The 24,584-nt window shown below is 39.5% G+C and overlaps 1 protein-coding gene across 6 annotated transcripts in view; it reads left to right on the top strand.

Moving 5' to 3' along the window:
• LOC103988496 (uncharacterized protein C630.12) overlaps positions 1-24,584 on the top strand; it is a 41,011-nt gene that overhangs the window by 14,761 nt on the left and 1,666 nt on the right. For 5 of the 6 annotated variants that reach the window (XM_065161455.1, XM_065161454.1, XM_065161457.1 and 2 more), the window contains exons 6-8: positions 24,155-24,214; positions 24,294-24,394; positions 24,530-24,564. In XM_065161455.1, coding sequence (XP_065017527.1) covers positions 24,155-24,214; positions 24,294-24,394; positions 24,530-24,564 — 196 coding nt within the window. The remainder of the gene's footprint in view (positions 1-24,154; positions 24,215-24,293; positions 24,395-24,529; positions 24,565-24,584) is intronic. The other variant, XM_065161456.1, reaches the window with a different exon arrangement.

The following is a 24,584-nucleotide window of genomic DNA, read 5'->3' as shown; positions in this document are numbered from 1 at the left end:
AAATTTTGATCTACTTCCTCATGCTTTGTTTTATCATGGTGCATTGGATTATGAGCAATATTGATAGCAACCTTGTTGTCACAGTATAGTCTCATAGGAGTTTCAGTGGGTGTTTGTAATTCTTTTAGAAGCATTTTAGCCATAAGAGTTCACAAATACCTTGTGCTACTACTCTGAACTCTGCTTCAGCACTGCTTCTAGCAACAATTGTCTGCTTTTTGCTCCTCTAAGTCACCAAATGATCTTCGATAAATGTACAATATTCTGAAGTTGATCTCCTATCACTTACTAATCCTTCCCAATCAACATCAATAAAGGCCTCAATTCCATATGATTGTCCTTTTTGAATAATAATCCCTTGTTTGGAATCCATTTTAGATATCTAAGAATCCTATATATTGTCTCTAAATGTTCTTTATGTGGTGAATGCATAAATTGACTCACTATATTCACTGCAAATGCCAAGTCTGGGCTAGTATGAGATAGGTAAATCAACTTAAGTACCAATCTCTGATATTTGTTTGCATCTACCGTGGCTTTTTGAGAAGGACATCCTAATTTATGATTGAGATCTATTAGAGTGTCCACAGGTTTACAACCAAGCATTTTTGTTTCTTTTAGAAGGTCTAGGGTTTATTTCCTTTGTGAAACAAATATCTCATTCTTTGATCTCGTATTTCCATGCCCAAGAAAAATCTTAGCTATCCAAGATCTTTAATTTCAAACTCTTTGGCTAGTATATGCTTCAATTTCTCCAATTCTAAGACATTATTGCTTGTTAGGATAATATCTCTCTTATTTGAGTGTTTATTGAACATTATATGGTCCGAGTAAATTTGAGTGTAATCATGGCCACAAACTGACCTTGTGAACATCTCAAACCATGCACGTGGTGATTGCTTGAGACGATAAAGAGATCTTCTTAGCTTGCACACCTTATTTGAGCCATACAAATTTTCAAAGCCGGGTGATAGATCCATGTATACTTCTTCCCCTAGTTCTTCATTGAGAAAGACATTTTTCACATCTAATTGATGTAAAGGCCATTCAAAATTAGCTGCAAGAGATAATAATTGAATAGTATTTAGTTTTGCAACCGGAGCAAATGTTTCTTGGTTGTCAGTACCATATGTTTGATTAAATCCTTTTGTAACCAATCTGGCTTATATATTTCAACAGAACCATTTATCTTATATTTAATAGTAAACACCCATTTGCATCCCACTGGATTCTTCCTCTTTAGCAGATGCACCACACTCCAAGTATCATTCTTTTGAAGAGCTCTCATCTCCTCCATAATTGCCTCTCTATTTTGGAATTAGTAGAGTATCCTATATATTTTTTGGAATTTCTAAACCAGACAGGTGAGTTGTAAAAGCCTTAAAGGCTGGAGACAATCTATGATAGGACACATATTTAGATATAGGATGCATTGTACAAGATCTAATTCCTTTTATAATGGTAATAGGAACATTAAGATCTGAGGAAGGAATGGAGTTACTTGTGTCTATGTATGGATCTGCTATCGGTTCAGACTCTTAGCAGTACTCAGGAGGGTGAACATCAATATTTTATAGATTTCGCTGTCTTGAATACACACGAAGCTCAAGTGCAATCATATAATGATATCTCGCCTTGAGCTAGACTGCCCAATAGTATGTTATGGCATTGGAGATTTGGGTTGTGGTGTTGGAGATTTGGATTTAGGAGTATTAATAGGGCTAGTTAGTTGTTGGCTAGGTAGGAATGGCTGCAGAAAAGATTCATCTATTGCTTATGAAAAGAGGTAGAATACATGACTATTTATAGGGCTTCTAAACCCTATCTCCTAATAGGACTCTTACTTAAGACTCCTACTTCTAACCAACTCCTAATTGGACTCCTACTCAAGACTCCTACTTATAACCAACTCCTAATAGGACTCCTACTCAAGACTCCTATTCCTTTACAACTCCTTATTCTTCTCTAAGAAATAACCTCCTAACCCTAGCCGACCACTTCACCTCTTTAATAGGGGTCGGCTTAGGTAGGTTTTACATGAATGTCCCTCTCAATTAGGACTCTCCTAGCTAGAGTCCTAACAAACCCGTCCTCTTCAAATCAGCCTTGTCCTCAAGGCTGACGATTCATGAATTTTGAGAATTTGATCTTCAAGTCATCATAGTTCTCCCAATTGGCATCTTCTGTTAGTAGGTTTGCCCACTGTATTAGCAATTCAGTAGTGGATCGTCGTCGTCGAGTCACGATCCGTCGATCAATAATGACACTTGGTTGAGTCTGAAGTTCTCCTTGGGTAGTCATATTTGGTGGGTGGCTTTGGGCTGTCTCCAAGCACCTATTTACAACTTCCGTCTGGCCGTCGGTTTGTGGGTGATATGACATACTCCTTTTCAATTTAGTACCCTGCATATGGAATAACTTTGTCCAAAATCTGCTCGTGAAGATGCAAGTAGAATTTATCATAAGCACAATTCGTCCCTTATAGTGTAATTCTTTTGAGTCTCAATTGTAATGAGCCATGGGGCTTGGTGCTTCCTCCAATTTTTTTATAATCTTACTAGTCTCTGAATCTTCCTGCCATTCCATCTTAATATCCTTAAGAAAGTCACTGGTCGGAAGTGAAACGGTCGAAACTTCAACTTGCTCGGGTAGCTGCGAAAGCGCATCTGCAAGAACATTCTCTTTCCTCTTTTTGTAAGTTATTTCATAATCAAATCCAAGAAGTTTTATTACCCATTTTTGCTGCTCAGGGGATGATATTTTTCGCTCCAAAAAGTACTTGAGGCTTTTATGGTCGGTTTTAATTTGAAATCGTCGGCCAATCAAGTAGGGCCTCCACCTCGTTGCTGCGCGCACAATGGCGAGCATCTCCTTATTATATGCTGACTTATTTTGATGGGAGGGAGATAATGCCTTGCTAGTGTATGAGAGTGGTCGACCATCTTGCATAAGAATGGCTCCAATTCCGACTCTAGATGCGTCGGCCTCAATAATGAAGGGTCGGTTGAAATTTGGTAGTGTTAGCACCGGCGTCGTCGTTATGGCTGCCTTAAGTTTGTCGAAGGCAGTGGAGGCTCTGTCCGACCATTGGAAGACATCTTTTTTCAGTAAGTAAGTGGTGCACTGATCTCTCCATAGTTTTTCACGAACTTGCAGTAGTAGCCTGTTAAACCTAGAAAGCCATGTAGCAATTTTATGTTCCTTGAGGTCAGCCAGTTTTGCATTGCTCCAATTTTGAAGGGGTCTACTGCCACACCTTCCTCTGATATGATACGCCCAAGATATTCCACCTTCTTTTGAAGAAAGCAAAAATTCATAGTGGTTGTTGTGTGTTCAAAAGGTGGTTTTCGGTATGTCTTCTTCGCACACTCATATTTGATGATACCCGGATCAAAGGTCCAGCTTTATGAAGATTTATGCTCCCTTTCATCTAGCAACTCATCTACTACTAGAATAGGGTATTTATCCTTGATGGTTATGCCATTGAGAGCTCGGTAATCAATACATAATCGCTATATTCCATCCTTCTTTCGTATGAGGACAACCGATGAAGAGTAGGGATTGCAACATGGCCGAATAACTCCTGTTTTGAGCGTCTCTTTTACAATCCTTTCTATTTATCCTTCTGGAGATGTAGATATTGATATGGCCGAGTATTTGCTGGAGGTTTGGCTGAAAGAATTATTATATAATGATCATGCCGACGAGTAAGAGGTAGATTGTACGGTTCGTCAAATATATCTGAAAATTCAGCAAGCAAAGGAAGTAGGTTTGGATCTTCAAATTGTATTGGCTCTCCCTTAGTTTGCTGCTCAAGTTGTATCAAAAATCTGCTGCATGCTTTATGCAAAACCTTCTCCATTTGTTGTGTGCAAATCGTCGTTAAGTCGCCCCCACGTTTCCCGTTCAGTATCACCTGTTTCTCCTTACTGTAAAATTTCATAATTAGTTGCATAAAATTCCAAGAAATATCACCTAATGTCGTCAACCATTTAATTATGAGCATGGCCTCATGGTCATCAAGAGGGAGAAGAAAGAAATATGCAATTATCTCTTGGTAAGGCCTCATGATCAGCAACAGTTTCACTTGCGGGCGCCTACGATCATACTTCAAAATCCAACCATCGGCGGCCTTAACGTCAAACCTACTGCAATTCTCGATAGATAAAGCCATCTGGACAGCAACCATACTGTTTAGAAAGTTATTAGTACTGCCCATATCGATGAGAACAGTGATCGGTTGTTGTTTGAGAAGGCCTCCAACTTTCATCGTTTGCGGGTTTGAGTAGCCGACTAGTGCATGTACCGTAACTTCGGTCGGTTGTGGCTCTTTTTCTGCATCTTCTTCTTCATGTTCAAGGCTCTCTTCTGGATATTCAATGATCTCTTCTTCTATTGGTTCAATCATAAGAAGTCTCCCTTTACTACAGCGATGCTCACGGCTCCACGGCTCGTCACAATGCCAACATAACCCCTTCGCATATCGCTCCCGAAGCTCTTCTCTTGTTAACCTCTTTGGTGTAGGGACTTGGTCGATAGTAGGGGGGGCTGAGGGCTTCAATATTGCTAGTTGAGGAGCGACCCTAGTCCTCCGAGCTTCATGGTTCAGTTGCTCCTCTTGATGTCGTGCGAATGAGATGGCTGCCATAAGCGTATACGGTTGTCGTGCTTTAACTTCTCCTCGGATCTCCGGCTTCAAGCCCTCAATGAAGGTCCTCAATAGCTGTTTTTGAGACCAATCACGAGTTTGATTAGATAACCTTTCAAACCTGGTTTGGTACTCCTGAATGGTAGAGGTTTGTCGGATCTTTGCTAGTTGTCCGTCAATATTCTCGTAATCGGATGGTTTGAAGCGGATCAGCATTCCTTCTTTGAATTGTCGCCATGAAAGGACTCCATAAGTATGTTCAAACCAGTCAAACCACTGTATAGCATCCCCTTCAAGATGTATAGCTGTAATTTTCACCATAGATGCATCCGCGGTTTTATGGTACCGAAAATATCGCTCCGCGTGCGAGATCCAACCAATCGGGTCTCCTTCTTCCCATCTAGGGAAATCCACTCTCATGCATGGATAGTTGGGGTTGGTCATAGAGCTTCCCTCTCTTGGAAGTCATATCTTCGGGCTTGGTGCGATTGGGCAAAGCTCTCTCCTTGATGTGATTTCTTCGTGCTTAGTGGTCGGCCCAATTTGAGTTCGGTAAAGAGCGTCCGAATCTTATCCTCCATTCGCGCCTCGAAGGCTTCAAATTTAGCATTGATTACCTCCTCAGATGCCATAGTATATTGATAGAACCCTTGCAGATTCTAAACTTGGGGTTGATCTCTTTAGGGGATCGGCCTCCTTGGAACTCTATAGGGGTTCCTCCCTTCAAGTTGCTGCTCAAAGACTGCAGAAAAGATTCATCTATTGCTTGAGAAAAGAGGAGGAATACATGGCTATTTATAGGGCTTCTAAACCCTAACTCCTAATAGGACTCCTACTTAAGACTCTTACTTCTAACCAACTCCTAATAGGACTCCTACTCAAGACTCCTATTCCCTTACAACTCCTAATTCTTCTATAAGAAAAAACCTCCTACATGAATGCCCCTCTCAATTAGGACTCTCCTAGCTAGAGTCCTAACAGAATGTCCCTCTCAATTAGGACTCTCCTAGCTAGAGTCCTAACAGTTTTACATGAATGTCCCTCTCAATTAGGACTCTCCAAGCTAGAGTCCTAACAGACCCGCCCTCTTCAAATCAGCCTTGTCCTCGAGGCTGATGATTCGTGAATTCTGGGAATTTGATCTTCAAGTCATCATAGTTCTCCCAAGTGGCATCTTCTATTGGTAGGTTCGCCCACTGTATTAGCACTTCATTAGTGGGTCGTCGTCGTCGAGTCATGATCCGTCGATCAACAATGGCACTTGGCAGGGTCTGGAGTTCTCTTTGGGTAGTCATATTTGGTGGGTGGCTTTGGGCTGTCTTCAAGCACCTATTTAAAACTTTCGTCTGGCCATCGGTTTTTGGGTGATATGCCATACTCCTTTTCAATTTAGTACCCTGCATATGGAATAACTTTGTCCAAAATCTGCTCGTGAAGATGCAAGTAGAATTTATCGTAAGCACAATACGTCCCTTATAGTGTAATTCTTTTGAGTCCCAATTGTAATGAGCCATGGGGCTTGGTGCTTCCTCCAATTTTTTTATAATTTTACTAGTCTCTGAATCTTCCTGCCATTCCATCTTAATATCCTTAAGAAAGTCACTGGTTGGAAGTAAAACGACCGAAAATTCAGCTTGCTCAGGTAGCTGCGAAAGCGCATCTGCAACAACATTCTCTTTCCACATTTTGTAAGTTATTTCATAATCAAATCCAAGAAGTTTTGTTACCCATTTTTGCTGCTTGGGGGAAGATATCTTCTGCTCCAAGAGATATTTTAGGCTCTTATGGTCGGTCTTGATTTGAAAGTATCGTCTGATCAAGTACAATGTCCACCTCGTTGCTGCGCGCACAATGGCGAGCATCTCCTTATCATATGTTGACTTATTTTGATAGGAGGGAGATAATGCCTTGCTAGTGTATGCGAGTGGTCGACCATCTTGCATGAGAATGACTCCAATTCTGACTCCAGATGTGTCGGCCTCAATAATGAAGGGTCGGTTGAAATCTGGTAGTATTAGCACCGGCGTCGTCGTCATGGCTGTCTTAAGTTTGTCAAAGGCAGCGGAGGCTCTGTCCAACCATTGGAAGACATCTTTTTCTAGTAAGGAAGTAAGTGGTGTACTGATCTTTCCATAGTTTTTCACGAACTTGCGGTAGTAGCCTGTTAAACCCAGAAAGCCATGTAGCAATTTTATGTTTCTCGAGGTCGGCCAGTTTTGCATTGCTCCAATTTTGAAGGGGTCCACTGCCACACCTTCCTCTGATATGATATGCCCAAGATATTCCACCTTTTGTTGCAGAAAGCAAAAATTTGTGGTTGTTGTGTGTTCAAAAGGTGGTTTTCCGTATGTCTTCTTCGCATGCTCGTATTTGATGATACCCGGATCAAAGGTCCAGCTTTGTAAAGATTTGTGCTCCCTTTCATCTAGCAATTCATCTACTATTGGAATAAAGTATTTGTCCTTGATGATTATGCCATTGAGAGCTCGGTAATCAACACATATTCGCCTTGTTCCGTCCTTCTTGCGTACAAGTAGCACCGGCGAAGAGTAGAGGTTGCAACTTGGCCGAATAACTCCTGTTTCGAGCATCTCTTTTATAATCCTTTCTATTTCATCCTTCTGGAGATGTGGATACTGATATGGCTGAGCATTTGCTGAAGATTTGCTTGGAAGAATCATTATACAATGATCATGCCGACAGGTAAGAGGTAGGTTGCGCGGTTCGTCAAATATATTTGAAAATTCAGCAAGCAAAGGAAGTAGATTTGGATCTTCAAATTCTGTTGGCTCTCCCTTAGTTTGCTGCTCAAGTTGTACCAAAAAGCCGTTGCATGCTTTATGCAAAACATTCTCCATTTGTTGTGTGCAAATCGTTGTTTTGTCGCCCCCACGTTTCCCGTGCAATGTCACATGTTTCTCCTTACTGTAAAATTTCATAATTAGTTTCATAAAATTCCAGGAAATATCACCTAATGTCATCAACCATTTAATTCTGAGCATGGCCTCATGATTGTTAAGAGGGAGAAGGAAGAAATCTGCAATTATCTCTTGGTCCTGCAGCAATAGTTTCTCCTGCAAGCGCCTATGATCACAATTCAAAATCCGTCCGTCGGTGACCTTAACATCAAACCTGCAGCGATTCTCGATAGGTAATGATATCCGAACAGCAAGCTTACTATTTAGGAAGTTAGTAGTACTGCCCGTGTCGATGAGAACAGTGATTGGTTGTTGTTTGAGAAGGCCTCCAATTTTCATCGTTTGCGGGTTTGAGTAGCTAGCTAGTGTATGTACCGTAACTTCGGTCGGTTTTGGCTCTTCTTCTGCATCTTCTTCTTCATGTTTAAAGCTCTCTTTTGGATGTTCAATGACCTCTTCTTCTATCGGTTCAATCATAAGAAGTCCCCCTTTACTACAGCGATGCTCACGACTCCACGGCTCGTCACAATGCCAACATAACCCCTTCGCATATCGCTCCCGAAGCTCTTCTCCTGTTAACCTCTTTGGTGCAGGGACTTGGTCGACAATAGGGGGGGCTGAGGGCTTCAATATTACTGGTTGAGGAGTGACCCTAGTCCTCCGAGCTTCATGGTTCAATTGCTCCTCTTGATGTCGTGCGAAAGAGATGGCTGCTATAAGCGTGTACGGTTGTCGCGCTTTAACTTCTCCTCGGATCTCCGGCTTCAAGCCCTCAATGAAGGTCCTCAATAGCTGTTTTTGAGACCAATCATGATTTTGATTAGATAACCTTTCAAACCTGGTTTGGTACTCCTGAATGGTGGAGGTTTGTCGGATCTTTGCTAGTTGTTCGTCAATATTCTCGTAATCGGTTGGTCTGAAGCGAATCAGCAGTTCTTCTTTGAATTGTCGCCATGAAAGGACTCCATAAGTATGTTCAAACCAGTCAAACCACTGAATAGCATCCCCTTCAAGATGTATAGCTGCAATTTTCACCATAGATACATCCGCGGTTTTGTGGTACCGAAAATATCGCTCCGCGTGTGAAATCCAACCAATCGGGTCTCCTTCTTCCCATCTAGGGAAGTCCACTCTCATGCATGGATAGTTGGTGTTGGTCATAGAGCTTCCCCTCTCTTGGAAGTCATCTCTTCGGGCTTGGTGTGATTGGGCAAAGCTCTCTCCTTGATATGATTTCTTCGGGCTTAGTGGTCGGCCCAATCCGAGTTCGGTAAAGAGCGTCCGAATCTTATCCTCCATTCGCGCCTCCAAGGCTTCGAATTTAGCATTGATTGTCTCCTTAGATGCCATAGTATATGGCCCTAAATCAATGATGTTAAGATCTCTCTTTTGCTGTTGGGTTAAAGGCATGTATAGGTTGAGAGAAGTGATGGTCGAAAGTGTTGGTGGATTGGTGGATGTAGGCTACAGTTTAGGCTTGTTTTGTGGCTGTTTTGGGTGCAGTTTGAGGGTGTGGTTTGGTAGAGTTTTAGGGCTTTGGATGAAAGTTTTGGATCTGTGGTAGATGGTAGCAAAGGTTTGACAGAAATCCGTGGAAGTTGCAGCAAGTATGTGCTGTCTTGTAAGAGTAGAATTGTCGTTGAAGAAACAACGGTTTCTCGACGTAATTTCTACCAAAAACTTAAGAGAATTGAGGAGGGAATTGATATCAAAATCACAGTTTATATGACAGAAAGGATATCTAATTTAATCAAGAAAATTTCGGCAGTATAACAGCAAAGAAATTGGTGCAAGTTGCAATTGCAGAATTATCGTCGAAAAATTTCAGCGGGTTACGATGAAAATTTGCAGCAACATAAAATCGTTTTTAGAGATGAATTTCTTAATAGATCAATCTTAGATAGAAGCCAAGATGATATATGAAGTCTATAAGAAATTTTATTCAAAAAAGATTGCAAATAGATGGGTTAAGGCAACGATATGCAGTTGAAATTTTCTGCAGCATAGATTTTCAAGTGCAGCAGATTGGACATAAAAGATCAGTAGTTTATATTGAGAATTTTTCGATGAAACCAAAGGGAAATCTACTGTTAGGAAGTGTCAAAGATGTCATAAAAATTTCGTAGAAATTTGGATAGAAAAAGCACAGTAGCAAGATCAAACAGATGGTGCTATGCGGTTTGAATTCTGCAATTCAAGTGCAGCAGATTGGACATAAAAGATCAGTAGTTTATATTGAGAATTTTTTGATGAAACCAAAGGAAAATCCACTGTTAAGAAGTGTCAAAGATGTCATAAAAATTTCGTAGAAATTTGGATAGAAAAAGCACAGTAGCAAGATCAAACAGATGGTGCTATGCGGCTGGAATTCTGCAATGTATCTTTCGTCGTAGAGATGAAAACTTTGTGACGAAAAGTTTATGCAGCAATATAGGAACGATTTTTTTTTTTTTTTGGATTTTCGAATATGGATAACTAAATTGCAGCAGTAGTAAGGTAGGAAACCAGAACCTGTTGCAATTCACGGGGAGATCAAAGGATGATCCGTGGTGGTGGAGATGATGGCGGAATTCGGTGACGATCTTTTAAGCAATTGTGGGAATTGCTTTGGATGGTTATGGAGGGTTGATGGATGGCTGTGAAAGGGCAGCGAGACGCCAAGAACGCTGCTCTGATACCAGGTGATAGAACCCTTGCAGATTCTAAACTTGGGGTTGATCTCTTTAGGGGATCGGCCTCCTTGGAACTCTATAGGGGTTCCTCCCTTCAAGTTGCTGCTCAAAGACTGCAGAAAAGATTCATCTATTGCTTGAGAAAAGAGGAGGAATACATGGCTATTTATAGGGCTTCTAAACCCTAACTCCTAATAGGACTCCTACTTAAGACTCTTACTTCTAACCAACTCCTAATAGGACTCCTACTCAAGACTCCTATTCCCTTACAACTCCTAATTCTTCTATAAGAAAAAACCTCCTACATGAATGCCCCTCTCAATTAGGACTCTCCTAGCTAGAGTCCTAACAGAATGTCCCTCTCAATTAGGACTCTCCTAGCTAGAGTCCTAACAGTTTTACATGAATGTCCCTCTCAATTAGGACTCTCCAAGCTAGAGTCCTAACATATATGCCGCCAAATCTGTGATGTTAAGATCTCTCTTTTGTTGTCGGGTTAAAGGCATGTATTGGTTGAGAGAGGTGATGGTTGAAAGGGTTGGTAGATCGGTGGATGTAGGCTACGGTTTAGGCTTGTTTTGTGGCTATTTTAGGTGCAGTTTGAGGGTGTGGTTTAGTGGAGTTTTAGGGCTGTAGATGAAAGTTTTGGATCTGTGGTAGATGGTAGCAAAGTTGCAACAAGTATGTGCTGTCTTGTAAGAGTAGAATTATCGTCGAAGAAACAACAGTTTCTCGATGTAATTTCCACCAAAAACTTGAGAGAATTGAGGACGGAATTGATAGCAAAATCACAGTTTATATGACAGCAAGGATATCTAATTTAATCAAGAAAATTTCGGCAGTATAACAGCAAGGAAATTGGTGCCAGTTGCGATTGCAGAATTCTCGTCGAGAAATTTCAGCGGGTTACGACGAAAATTTGCAGCAACACAAAATCATTTTTATAGATGAATTTCTTAATAGATCAATCATAGATGGAAAGCCAAGATGATCTATGAAGTGTATAAGAAATTTCATTCAAAAAAGATTGCAAATAGATGGGTTAAGGCAACAATATGCAGCTGAAATTTTCTGCAGCATAGATTTTTAAGTATAGCAGATTGGACGTAAAAGATCAGTGGTTTATATTGAGAATTTTTTGATGAAACCAAAGGGAATTCCACTGTTAGGAAGTCTCAAAGCTATCATACAAATTTCGTAGAGATTTGGATAGAAAAAACATAGTATCAAGATCAAACAAATAGTGCTATGCGGCTGAAATTTTACAGTGCAAATTTTCAAGTATAGCAGATTAGACGTAAAATATCAATGGTTTATATTGAGAATTTTTTGACAAAACCAAAGGAAATCTACTGTTAGGAATTGTCAAAGATGTCATAAAAATTTCATAGAGATTTGGATAGAAAAAACACAGTAGCAAGATCAAACAGACGGTGCTATACGGTTGGAATTCTACAATGTATCTTTCGCCGTAGAGATGAAAACTTTATGACGAAAAGTTTATGCAGCAATATAGGAATAATTTTTTTCGGATTTTCAAATAAGGATAACTAAATTGCAGCAGCAGTAAGGTAGAAAACCAGAACCTGTTGCAATTCACGGGGAGATCAAAGGATGATCCGTGGTGATGGAGATAACGACGGAATTTTGAAACGATCTCTTAAGCAATTGTAGGAATTGCTTTGGGCGGTTGTGGAGGGTTGATGGATGGCTGTGGAAGGGCAGCCAGATGCCAAGAACGCTGCTCTGATACCAAGTGATAGAACCCTTAGAGATTCTAAACTTGGGGTTGATCTCTTTAGGGGATCGGCCTCCTTGGAACTCTATAGGGGTTCCTCCCTCCAAGTTGCTGCTCAAAGGCTGCAGAAAAGATTCATCTATTGCTTATGAAAAGAGGTGGAATACATGACTATTTATAGGGCTTCTAAACCCTAACTCCTAATAGAACTCTTACTTAAGACTCCTACTTCTAACCAACTCCTAATTGGACTCCTACTCAAGACTCCTACTTATAACCAACTCCTAATAGGACTCCTACTCAAGACTCCTATTCCTTTACAACTCCTTATTCTTCTCTAAAAAATAACCTCCTAACTGTTGAATCTCGGATTTTGATGATGAAGTCAATTGTCATTTGTTGTCTAACCTATATGTTGAGATAAGTGTGCATGATTAACTACGATAAAAGTAAGATATGCAGCAGGAGTTGCGCCAGAGTCATGACAATGATCACGTTGGGAGTTCGAGAGCTCGACGGAAGTTCGGACAGTCGTCGGAAGTTCTGCGGGAACAAATCCGAGAAGTCCATAAGTTTGCCAAAGAAGCTCGTCGGAACTCGCCAAGTGGATCGTCGCAAGTCCAGGAGTTTGCCGGAAGTCCGCAGGAGAATCACCGAGGGTTCATCGGATGATCGACGAAAGTTCGCCGGAAACTCGCCGGAAGAAGCGATTGACGCACCGGAGCAAGCTACAGAAATTGTCTTAGGATTTATCGTAGTTAGCACAATGATTAAGTTGGTAATGGGAGGTGATCCCATTAGCTTAATCTTGGGGCAATTGGGCCCATGAAAAAACTCAAATTGGGCCGAATAGATCTACCCATTCGGACCCTGATTACTGTGGGAGGTGCAACCGCCCAAGCCAGGAGGTAGCACCGCCTGGGCTAAGTCTCCCAGGGAGACTGGGCGGTGCAACCGCCCCAGCCAGGAGATGCAACCGCCTGGGCTCAGTCTCCAAGCGAGACTGGGCGGTGCAACCTCTCCTGACAAGAGGTAGCACCGCCTGAGCTCGGTCTTCGAGCTCTGGCAGGCGATGCAACCGCCCCAGTCAGGAGGTGCAACCGCCTGAGCTCGGTCTTCGAGCTCTGGCAGAGAGGTGCAACCGCCCCTGACAGGAGGTAGCACCGCCCAGAGGCTCAGTCTTCGAGCAATGCCAGGCGGTGCAACCGCCCCAGTCAGGAGGTGCAACCGCCTGATCCCGGAATTCCGGGAATTGACAGTTTTGAGCTCTAAATTTGAATTGGGTTGGGGCTTATAAATACCCCACCCATTCAGCACTGAAAGGAAGCAACTTACACTCGAAATCTTGATATCTTTCTGTGATTCTTAGAACTCAAAATTGTTGTAAAGGCCAAAAGTTCTCCTCCCTCTGTTTTCAAAGTTTTGAGTTGTAAAGAGAGGAGAGAAAATTTCTATAAGGGTTGTCTCCTAAGCCCGTCAAAAGGAGTGAAACTGTAAAAGGGTGGTTGGCCTTCGCCTATTGAAGGAAGGCCTCTAGTTGACGTCGGTGACCTCGTCGGTGGAGGAAGCCAAAAGTGGAGTAGGTCAAGATTGACCGAACCACTCTAAATCTCGGTTTGCATTTACTTTGAGCATTTTAACTTTACTGCAAACCTCCTAAATAGCTACTGCCTTCTGCGCTTTTACGAACGAATTTCTAAGTTCAGAACTTTCCGAATCTGCGTTTAGACGTAAATCGGCTTTTTCGTACGATCATTACATTTCAGTTTACCTTTACGTCTTGATTTCAATCATAACTGCAAATTGCCTTCTGCGCATGTATAAAACATATCTTAAAGTTCAGTATCTTCAAAATTGTCATTTAGACGTAAACTGGTTTTATCGTACGAACGTCGCATTTCAGTTTGCGCTTGCATTCTGATTTTCATCATAAACTGCAAACTGCCTTTGTAGATTTACTTTAACGTCATCTCGCTTAATCTTAAGTAATCTTAGAATCGGCTTTTACATTGAAATCGTTTTTTTGTCAAACGAACACAGCTTTCGGTTTTAATCGCTGAAAAATTTCCGCTGCACTAATTCACCCCCCCCCCCTCTTAGTGCTCTTGATCCTAACAATTGGTATCAGAGCGGGGTTAACTCTCAAACGGATTAAAACCCTAGAGAGATGGCTTACGCCGGAAATCAAGAGGGCCATTCTATTATATGTCCACCCATGTTCAATGGGACGGACTACACCTATTGGAAGACCCGAATGAGGATCTTTCTTATTTCTATGGATTTTGAACTTTGGAATCTTGTCGAAAACGGTTTTTCAAAGTCTTCTCTTCCAATGATCGATTGGAATGATTTGGAGAAGAAGGCTTTCGCTCTTAATGCAAAGGCTATGAATGCCTTATTTTGTGCACTTGATAAAAACGAGTTTATTCGTGTTTCGATTTGTGAAACCGCATTTGATATTTGGCACACACTCGAAGTGACTCATGAAGGCACAAGTAGAGTGAAAGAGTCAAAAATCAATCTTTTGTTACACTCTTTTGAACTTTTCCGGATGAAACCGAGTGAGACTATTGGCGACATGTTTACCCGTTTCACGGATGTCGTCAACGGTCTAAAAGGACTCGGAAAAAGTTTTTCGGATTTTGAGCTCGTAAATAAGATTCTAAGATCCCTTCCTAAGAGTTGGGATCCTAAAGTCACTGCTATTCAAGAGGCGAAAGATCTAAACAACTTCCCTCTTGAAGAACTAATTGGGTCATTAATGACCTACGAGATGACTTGCAAAGCTCATGAAGAGCAAGAAGACATCCTTCCAAAGAACAGGAAGGATATGGCACTTAGAACTTTGGAAGACCACTTGAAAGAAAACTCAAGTGATGAGGACTGTGACGATGACTTGGCACTTCTAACAAGAAAATTTAAAAAATTCATTAAAAGAAACAAGTTTAAGAATGACACTAAAAATAAACTTGAACCCAAAAAGGACCAAGTTATTTGCTATGAGTGCAAAAAGCCGGGACACTACAAGAGTGATTGTCCCCAAGTCAAAAAGAGAACAACAAAGAAGAAGGCGCTCAAAGCAACATGGGATGATTTGAGCGCGTCCGAAGAAGAGGAGTCCAACACCGAGCAAGTTGCTCATTACGCCTTAATGGCCATCGGAGAAGAGGTAACGAATTTAATAGATGCAGATATATCTTTCGATGAATTGTTAAATGCCTTCAATGACTTATTTGATGAATGCAAAATTATTGATTGAAAATACAAATTGCTAGAAAAGGAGCATGATAGTCTTACTTGTGATTTTGATAAGTTAAAAACTGAATATCATGATAGTTTAAATTCATGCATCAAATGCCATGATCTAGAAACTTTCCAAATGGAAAACTTGCTACTTAAGGACACCTTAAAGAAATTTAAGGTTGGTAGCAAGTCACTGAACATGATCCTTGCAAACAAGGGTCACGTTCCCAAAAGAAGTGGAATTGGATTTGTCAGAAGTCCTCACCAAAATCCAACCACCTTCATAAAAGGCCCCATCCTACATGTTCGACACCAAAACAAATGCAACTTTTGTTGCAAATTTGGACACAAGACGCATTATTGTCCATTCAAGAAAATTAGTCCAAACAAATTGATTTGGGTTCCTAAAGGAACCATGATAAACTCTATGCAACATGATAAACAATGTAGATCTATCTTTGAGACACCCAAAAGAAAATGGGTACCTAAAAATCATCCTTTCTTGTAGAAACCTATACCATCGTAAGCTAGGAGCAAGAGATGGTACCTTGATAGTGGATGCTCAAGGCATATGACCGGAGATCCATCTCAATTCTCTAAACTCACTAGCATAGACGAAGGCTATGTCACCTTCGGAGACAACAACAAGGGTAAAATCGTTGGCAAAGGAACCATAGGTAACAAATCCAACTTCTTTATCGAAGATGTTTTGTCAGTTGATGGCTTAAAACATAACCTCTTGAGCATTAGTCAATTATGTGATAAAGGATACATTGTCAGATTCGAATCTAATGCTTGCATCATTGAAAAACCACACAAAAACATGTCTATGATTGCATTAAAACAAAATAACGTATACACTATTGACATCAATGATTTGTGTAATGAAATATGTTTTTCGGTTTTGAATGAGGATGCTTGGCTATGGCATAGAAGATTAGGTCATGCTAGCATGAAACTAATCACTCAAATATCATCTAAAGAACTTGTAAGAGGAATTCCTCATATCAAGTTCATCAAAGATAATGTATGTGATGCTTGCTAATTAGGTAAACAAATTAAGGGTAGCTTCAAATCTAAGAATCAAATAAGCACCTCTAGACCCTTACAATTAATCCATATGGACTTGTTCGGACCAATCTCTACATAAAGTCTAGGAGGTAGCAAATACGCCTTCGTCATTGTGGATGACTATAACAGATATACATGGACCTACTTCTTAAAACAGAAAAATGAATGCTTTAGATATTTTACCAAGTTTTGTAAACTTGTTCAAAATGAAAAGGGTTCCATGATTTCGTCAATTAGAAGTGATCACGGTGGAGAATTTCAAAACCATGATTTCCAAGAATTTTGTGAACTCAACGGATACAACCATAATTTCTCTACTCCAAGAAATCCTCAACAAAATGGAGTAGTAGAAAGAAAAAATCGAAATTTACAAGAAATGACAAGAACCATGTTGAATGAACATAGCCTACCCAAATATTTTTGGGCCGAAGCCGTAAACACCGCATGCTATATTTTGAATAGAGTTCTAGTAAGACCCTTACTCACCAAAACTCCTTATGAGTTATGGAATAACAAAAAACCCAATGTTTCATATTTTAAAGTCTTTGGGTGTAAGTGTTTTATCTTGAATGAAAAGGATAACTTAGGAAAATTTGATGTTAAATCCGATGAAGGAATCTTTCTTGGTTATTCTTCGGTTTCTAAAGCTTTTCGTATCTTCAATAAAAGAACTTTAATTATTGAAGAATCTATTCATGTTGTTTTCAATGAGATTTCCGAAATCAGGAAAAACGATTTTGATGATGATGTTAATTTTGATTCCTTGAATTTAAATGAAACCCCGTCTCCAACTAGCAACTTGGATGCATCCACTTCCGAAACATCCTTACCTAAGGATTGGAAGTATGTAGATGCTCATCCTAAGGAGCTAATCTTAGGAGACACATCAAAGGGGGTTCAAACACGATCTTCTCTTAAAAATTTTTGTGCCAACGTCGCTTTCTCTCCCAAATTGAACCCAAATGTGTTGACGAAGCCATGAAAGATGATTCATGGATTATCGCAATGCAAGATGAATTAAATCAATTTGAGAGAAATGAGGTGTGGACGCTTGTTCCTAGGCCTAATGACCATTTAGTTATTGGTACTAAATGGGTCTTTAGAAACAAGCAAGATGAAAATGGTATCGTGGTTAGAAACAAGGCTAGATTAGTGGCCAAAGGTTTCAACCAAGAAGAAGGTATCGATTACGAAGAAACCTTCGCTCCTGTGGCTCGATTAGAAGCCATAAGAATGCTCCTTGCCGACGCTAGTAGTAATAATTTTAAGTTATTTCAAATGGATGTTAAAAACGTTTTTCTTAATGGCTTTATTTCCGAAGAAGTCTATGTTGAACAACCTCCTGGATTTGAAAATAATAGCCTCCATAATCATGTGTTTAGATTAACTAAAGCTCTCTATGGTTTAAAACAAACTCCGAGGGCTTGGTATGAGAGACTTAGTTCTTTTCTTATTGAAAATAATTTCATGAAAGGCAAGGTTGATACTACATTATTCATCAAGAATTTTGAAAATAATTTTCTCATTGTTCAGATTTATGTTGATGATATTATCTTTGGTTTTACGAATGAATCTCTTTGTGAATCTTTTACTAAAACTATGAGTCTTGAATTTGAAATGAGTTTAATGGGAGAATTAACATTCTTCTTAGGTTTACAAATCAAACAACTAAGCAATGACATCTTTATTAGTCAAACTAAATATGCTATGAATTTACTAAAAAAGTTTAATATGAATAACTCAAAAGCTATTAACACTCCTATGAGCACCTCCACTAAGTTAGAAATTGATGAAAGTGGAGAAAGCTTCGATCAAAAAACTTATAGGGGTATGATAGGAAGTTTACTTTACCTCACTGCAACTAGACCAGACATCATGTTCAGTGTAGGACTTTGTGCTAGATTTCAATCAAACCCTAAGATATCTCATCTCAAAGCAGTTAAACGAATACTCAGATATCTTAATGGTACCACAAATCTAGGATTATGGTATCCAAAATAAGAGAATCTTGAGTTAATTGCTTATGCTGATGCAGACTTTGCTGGCTGTAGACTAGATAGAAAAAGCACATCAGGAACATGTCAATTTTTGGGACATGCCCTTGTTTCCTGGTCATCTAAGAAACAAAACTCGGTTGCACTATCAACAACCGAAGCTGAATATATTGCAGCAAGTGCATGTTGTGCACAAGTTGTATGGATGAAAAACACCTTAGAAGATTATAAAGTTCATCTTAAAAATATTCTCATTAAATGTGATAACACAAGTGCAATATGCTTAATAAAGAATCCTATACAACACTCAAGAAAAAAACATATTGATATTAGACATCATTTTATACGAGATCATGTTACTAATCATGATGTAATCATAGAGTTCATTGATACTAAACATCAACTAGCCGATATTTTTACAAAACCTCTAAGTGAAGAACAATTTGATTTTATAAGAAGAGAATTAGGAATGTTGATGTGTCCGAATACTTAAACTAGTTAAAATTACTTTTCGGACTTTATTGAATGATCAAATCACTTGATTGCCATGTGTTGAAATGTTTTGATTTTTGAAAAACTGTAGCATAATCTTGTCCGAATGCATGAAAGAATTCATCTCATTTTCGGACTCGCTTAACAGTTGGAATGACAAAAATCAAATACACTCGTATGAAAAATATTTTTTTTCGAAATGGATTTGATAAAATGACTTTCCTCCTTCATGCACAAAGAATTATAACATAGAAGGAGAAGAAGAATTCAAAGCATTATACGTATCATGCCTTCCTTTATATGCTTGATAACTTGCTTATATTGTTCTCCTGGTATCACATCTAATCATGCTTTTTGTTGATGACAAAGGGGGAGAAATATATGAATTGATTTGATGCTATAAACACTGATGCTATGATTATGCCATGCCTGCATCATCAAGAAATATATGAACAGATGCCATATATAGAAATGCAACACTTGCTAAAATATTTGAAATGTGTACATCATGTAATGATATCAAAATCTTACTTCACAGATTTACATGTTGATATCTTACAATATCATGAATTGCTTCAATTACCATCATTCAAAATTACTATGTAAGAATGAATGTCAAGCCTTGACATCATCTTCAGAAATGTCACTTGAATTCTTAGGTCTTGAATTCAAGAATGACTGATCTCAAGTATGGCATGTAGACAGGGGGAGTTAAGGTTAACTACATTATGAATTGATTGTCATCATAAAAAACGGGGAGATTGTTGAATCTCGGATTTTGATGATGAAGTCAATTGTCATTTGTTGTCTAACCTATATATTGAGATAAGTGTGCAGGATTAACTACGATGAAAGTAAGACATGCAGCAGGAGTTGCGCCGGAGTCATGACAATGATCACGTTGGGAGTTCGAGAGCTCGACGGAAGTTCGGACAGTCGTCGGAGGTTCTGCGGGAACAAATCCGAGAAGTCCATAAGCTTGCCAAAGAAGCTCGTCGGAACTCGCCAAGTGGATCGTCGCAAGTCCAGGAGTTTGCCGGAAGTCCGCAGGAGAATCACCGAGGGTTCATCGGATGATCGACGGAAGTTCGCCGGAAACTCATCGGAAGAAGCGATTGACGCACCGGAGCAAGCTGCAGAAATTGTCTTAGGATTTATCGTAGTTAGCACAATGATTAAGTTGGTAATGGGAGGTGATCCCATTAGCTTAATCTTGGGGCACTTGGGCCCCTGAAAAAACTCAAATTGGGTCGAATGGATCTACCCATTCGGACCCTGATTACTGTGGGAGGTGCAACCGCCCAAGCCAGGAGGTAGCACCGCCTGGGCTAAGTCTCCCAAGGAGACTGGGCGGTGCAACCGCCCCAGCCAGGAGGTGCAACCGCTTGGGCTCAGTCTCCAAGCGAGACTGGGCGGTGCAACCTCTCCTGACAGGAGGTAGCACCGCCTAAGCTCGGTCTTCGAGCTCTGGCAGGCGGTGCAACCGCCCCAGTCGGGAGGTGCAACCACCTGAGCTCGGTCTTCGAGCTCTGGCAGAGAGGTGCAACCGCCCCTGACAGGAGGTAGCACCGCCCAGAGGCTCAGTCTTCGAGCTCTGCCAGGCGGTGCAACCGCCCTAGTCAGGAGGTGTAACCGCCTGATCCCGGAATTCCGGGAATTGACAGTTTTGAGCTCCAAATTTGAACTGGGTTGGGGCCTATAAATACCCCACCCATTCAGCACTGAAAGGAAGCAACTTACACTCGAAATCTTGATATCTTTCTGTGATTCTTAGAGCTCAAAATTGTTGTAAAGGCCAAAAGTTCTCCTCCCTCTGTTCTTCAAAGTTTTGAGCTGTAAAGAGAGGAGAGAAAATTTCTGTAAGGGTTGTCTCCTAAACCCGTCAAAAGGAGTGAAACTGTAAAAGGGTGGTTGGCCTTCGCCTATTGAAGGAAGGCCTCTAGTTGACGTCGGTGATCTCGTCGGTGGAGGAAGCCAAAAGTGGAGTAGGTCAAGATTGACCGAACCACTCTAAATCTCGGTTTGCATTTACTTTGAGCATTTTAACTTTACTGCAAACCTCCTAAATAGCTACTGCCTTCTGCGCTTTTACGAACGAATTTATAAGTTCAGAACTTTCCGAATCTGCGTTTAGACGTAAATCGGCTTTTTCGTACGATCATTACATTTCAGTTTACGTTTACGTCTTGATTTCAATCATAACTGCAAACTGCCTTCTACGCATGTATAAAACATATCTCAAAGTTCAGTATCTTCAAAATTGTCATTTAGACGTAAACTGGTTTTATCGTACGAACGTCGCATTTCAGTTTGCGCTTGCATTCTGATTTTCATCATAAACTGCAAACTGTCTTTGTAGATTTACTTTAACGTCATCTCGCTTAATCTTAAGTAATCTTAGAATCGGCTTTTACATTGAAATCGTTTTTTTGTCAAACGAACGCAGCTTTCGGTTTTAATCGCTGAAAAATTTCCGCTACACTAATTCACCCCCGCCCTCTTAGTGCTCTTGATCCTAACACTAACCCTAGCCGGCCACTTCACCTCTTTAATAGGGGTCGGCTTAGGTAGGTTTTACATGAATGTCCCTCTCAATTAGGACTCTCCTAGCTATAGTCCTAACACCTTGAGACCAAAAGAAGCAGACGTGGCTGTGAAACAATTACCTTCTTTGGCCAAAGAGTAAGATGATGATGGAGAAGGATTAGGATTTTGGGACTGGCTTAGAAACTTAAATAGTTGCTCAATTTGTTCCTTACTGAATACAGACATTTCGGCTCCTTTAGAAGTGGTGGCAAATTGATTGTCTACTTGAAATCCTTTGCTATTAGCCTTTTTTGGAATTTGATTGTTCTTCCAGTTTGTTGGTTTTTGATGTATCATCCAACAGGTTTCTCTTGTGTGTCTTGGGTTATTACAAAAGAAACATCATACTTGCCTTTATCATCTCCCTTCCTTTGATTACGTTGCACAACGTTAGCAAAAGAAATAATTTCAGTTCTCATAATAAGTGTAGAATCTTTTACAACCATAGATGGAGTGGAAGATCCCATCATGACTTGTCTTTTACTATCCTCCCTCCTAACTTCAGAGAATATAACTTGGAGAGATAGCAATGGATCCTTCCCAAATATTCATCCATGATCTTCATCTAGTTCTTTGTTTAAACATACCAAAAATTGAAAGGCCCTCTCAAGCGTTTTTATGTATCGAGCACTATTTGCAGCACATGACCACTCAAAATTATAAAAAATATCAAGCTCTTGCTAGAGTGTCTTCAAGGAATTAAAGTATTTTGTAACATTAGTATTACCTTGTTTAAGCTCTCTAATCTTGTTTGTAATCTCAAATACTTGGTTGAATTCCCTATATCTAAATGTCTCAACCATAGCATCCTATAACTCCCTTGCTATTGGTGAAAATATTTGGCCAATTTCTGGTTCCTTAGAGTTTATTAACCATCATATGATCATGGAATTTTTAGAATCCCATACTTCGAACTTGGGATCATTCTTTGCAAGTGTCGTTGTTGATCTGGTCAAATGACCGATCTTTCCTCTTCCTCGAATATATAACATTACGGGCTGAGACCAATGAAGAAAGCTTTGTCCGTTGAGTTTATGTATTGTAAGAAGATGGATTGTCACCTAAGCTGTTTGTTGGAGATGGAAGCATTGGTCTCATCTTCTGATACCGGGGGTAATACAGAATGGATTTCGGAAAAAAGTTGATAGTAGGAAAGGAACGAACTCATGATAAAACTTTAATAAGATAAAAAAAAAAGCTCACCACCAAGTTTAAAATCACAAAGGGATACAGAAAGATCACTACCCCAAGGATAATAAACAAGGATGCAGAACTAAAAACAAAGACTCACCACTCAAGGGCGCATCCAAGAGATACAGAGTTTAAGATAGCACTCCAAGATAGTTTCTGCCAATATCATCAGTTTCTAAAGTTCTTTCTAACCCCTAAATACCAAAATAAGTACTAGTGCATGAAACAACCCTTCATGCATAGAGAATTTCGAAATTAAATGTTTTACAGCTGGTAACTAATATTTTTAATGCATTCCTTGGTCATGAAGAAAAGCACCTTGAAACAACTGTAACTTTATTAAAAGAATATGCTCATGAGCTGTCATATTTGAGTGGGCTGAGTTGAAAACTATGAAGCAACATTGTGGGCTGAAAAATATACCGTAGCATTAGCAAGGTCCATATAAGTAGATTGTAGCAAATTAGGTACTCCCGTGTCATCTTCTCTTCTCCAAATATAGTAGCGTAGGTTCTTCATGAGAAAACAAAGAAGAAATAGTTGGGACTGATTCGGAAAGTGGTAGAATAGAGGAAAAGGCTTTCAACAATAAGGCTGAAAGAAAAAAAAAAAACGATTACTATAGGAACCAGACTTCGATACCATGAATGCAAGAGAATATAATTTTTCTAATTCATTAATTTTTTCTAGATACAAAGGATGACATATATAGGCTGAGTATAATATGTACAACTAAGGAAAGTGATTCTATACAATATTTCATTCTAATTCATTTCCTATAATATGGGCTGATTTGATACTTGATTGAGTGGCCCAAAGTAGGCTCTGATACCATGAACACAAGAGAATATAATTTTTCTCATTTATTAATCTTTTTTTTATGCAAAGGAAGACATATATAGGTTGATTAGAACCTTACAACTAAGGAAATTGATTTTGTATAATATTTTATTCTAATTAATTTTAATAATATGAGCTGATTTGATACTGATTGAGTGGCCTGAAATAGGGGATAGATTCTCTTAATTATGAGATTGTAAACTCCCTTAATTATGGGATTCAAAATCCCTTAATCATGAGATTTTCTATGATTGGTTTATTTTGTTTTCTATTGTTCCACACAATTAAGTGATGGTTTATGTTGCTTTAAGAGGCATACATGATGAGCTATGCCTTATAAAATGGGTAAATTCCATGAACTCACTTCACCACCCATTCCATTAAAGTGGCACATCTGGAAGGTTTTTATTTTCTGGGAGATCTATTTTGGCATAGACTTGGAAGCTGACAAGAAAATAAGCAAGTCCACAAGGAGGAGAAAACAATGAAGATTTGTACTTGTGTTTGATATTTATCTTACTACAATTTAGTTCTTGTAGAAAAAGGATGGTCTAGTGCTTAAGGCTTTCGCCAATACTCTTCTCAGTCCTTGCATGACTATCTATATATAAATTTTCTTGGGACATTGTAGGTTTACTTTATCTAGAGGAGTATAAATTTGATGCTTAGGTTTGATGATTTAGTAGTTGCTTTAATATGGCCACAAGTAATTTTGTGAGTTCAATGTATGGATTTTTCTCAAGATAATTTTGATTATGCAGGGCCTAAACAAGGAAAAGAAACATCTTTATCCTGGGATTTTATCAAACACATATCTAATGGTTTGTGAGTTATTTTGACTGATGACCTGCATTTAATTTGGATTATGCTAATCTTATCTCACTTATGTATACTTTCTAGATGCCACATCAAATCCAAAGGTTTTGTTGACACACATCCCTCTTTATCGTCCTGATGACACCCCTTGTGGTTCACATCGTTCTTCCTCTGTTATCAATCAGGTATCTTCATTGTTTTGCTTGTTTATAACCTCCATCATGCATATTATGAATTAGGCCACTCATCCAGGTTGCTCTGAAGTAATCAACAAACATGTTAACATTGGTAACTAATGATATTTTATCTTTATCTTTCAGAGGATTTCATATGCTGGTACTGATCATGGAATCTCGTAAGTCTTGATTTCTGTCT

This window comes from Musa acuminata, chromosome BXJ3-8 (genome assembly GCF_036884655.1).
Source record: "Musa acuminata AAA Group cultivar baxijiao chromosome BXJ3-8, Cavendish_Baxijiao_AAA, whole genome shotgun sequence".
Classification (NCBI taxonomy): Eukaryota; Viridiplantae; Streptophyta; class Magnoliopsida; order Zingiberales; family Musaceae; genus Musa; species Musa acuminata.
The sequence above is the reverse complement of the archived record's forward strand: the minus strand, read 5'-3'. Positions and strand labels throughout refer to the sequence as shown.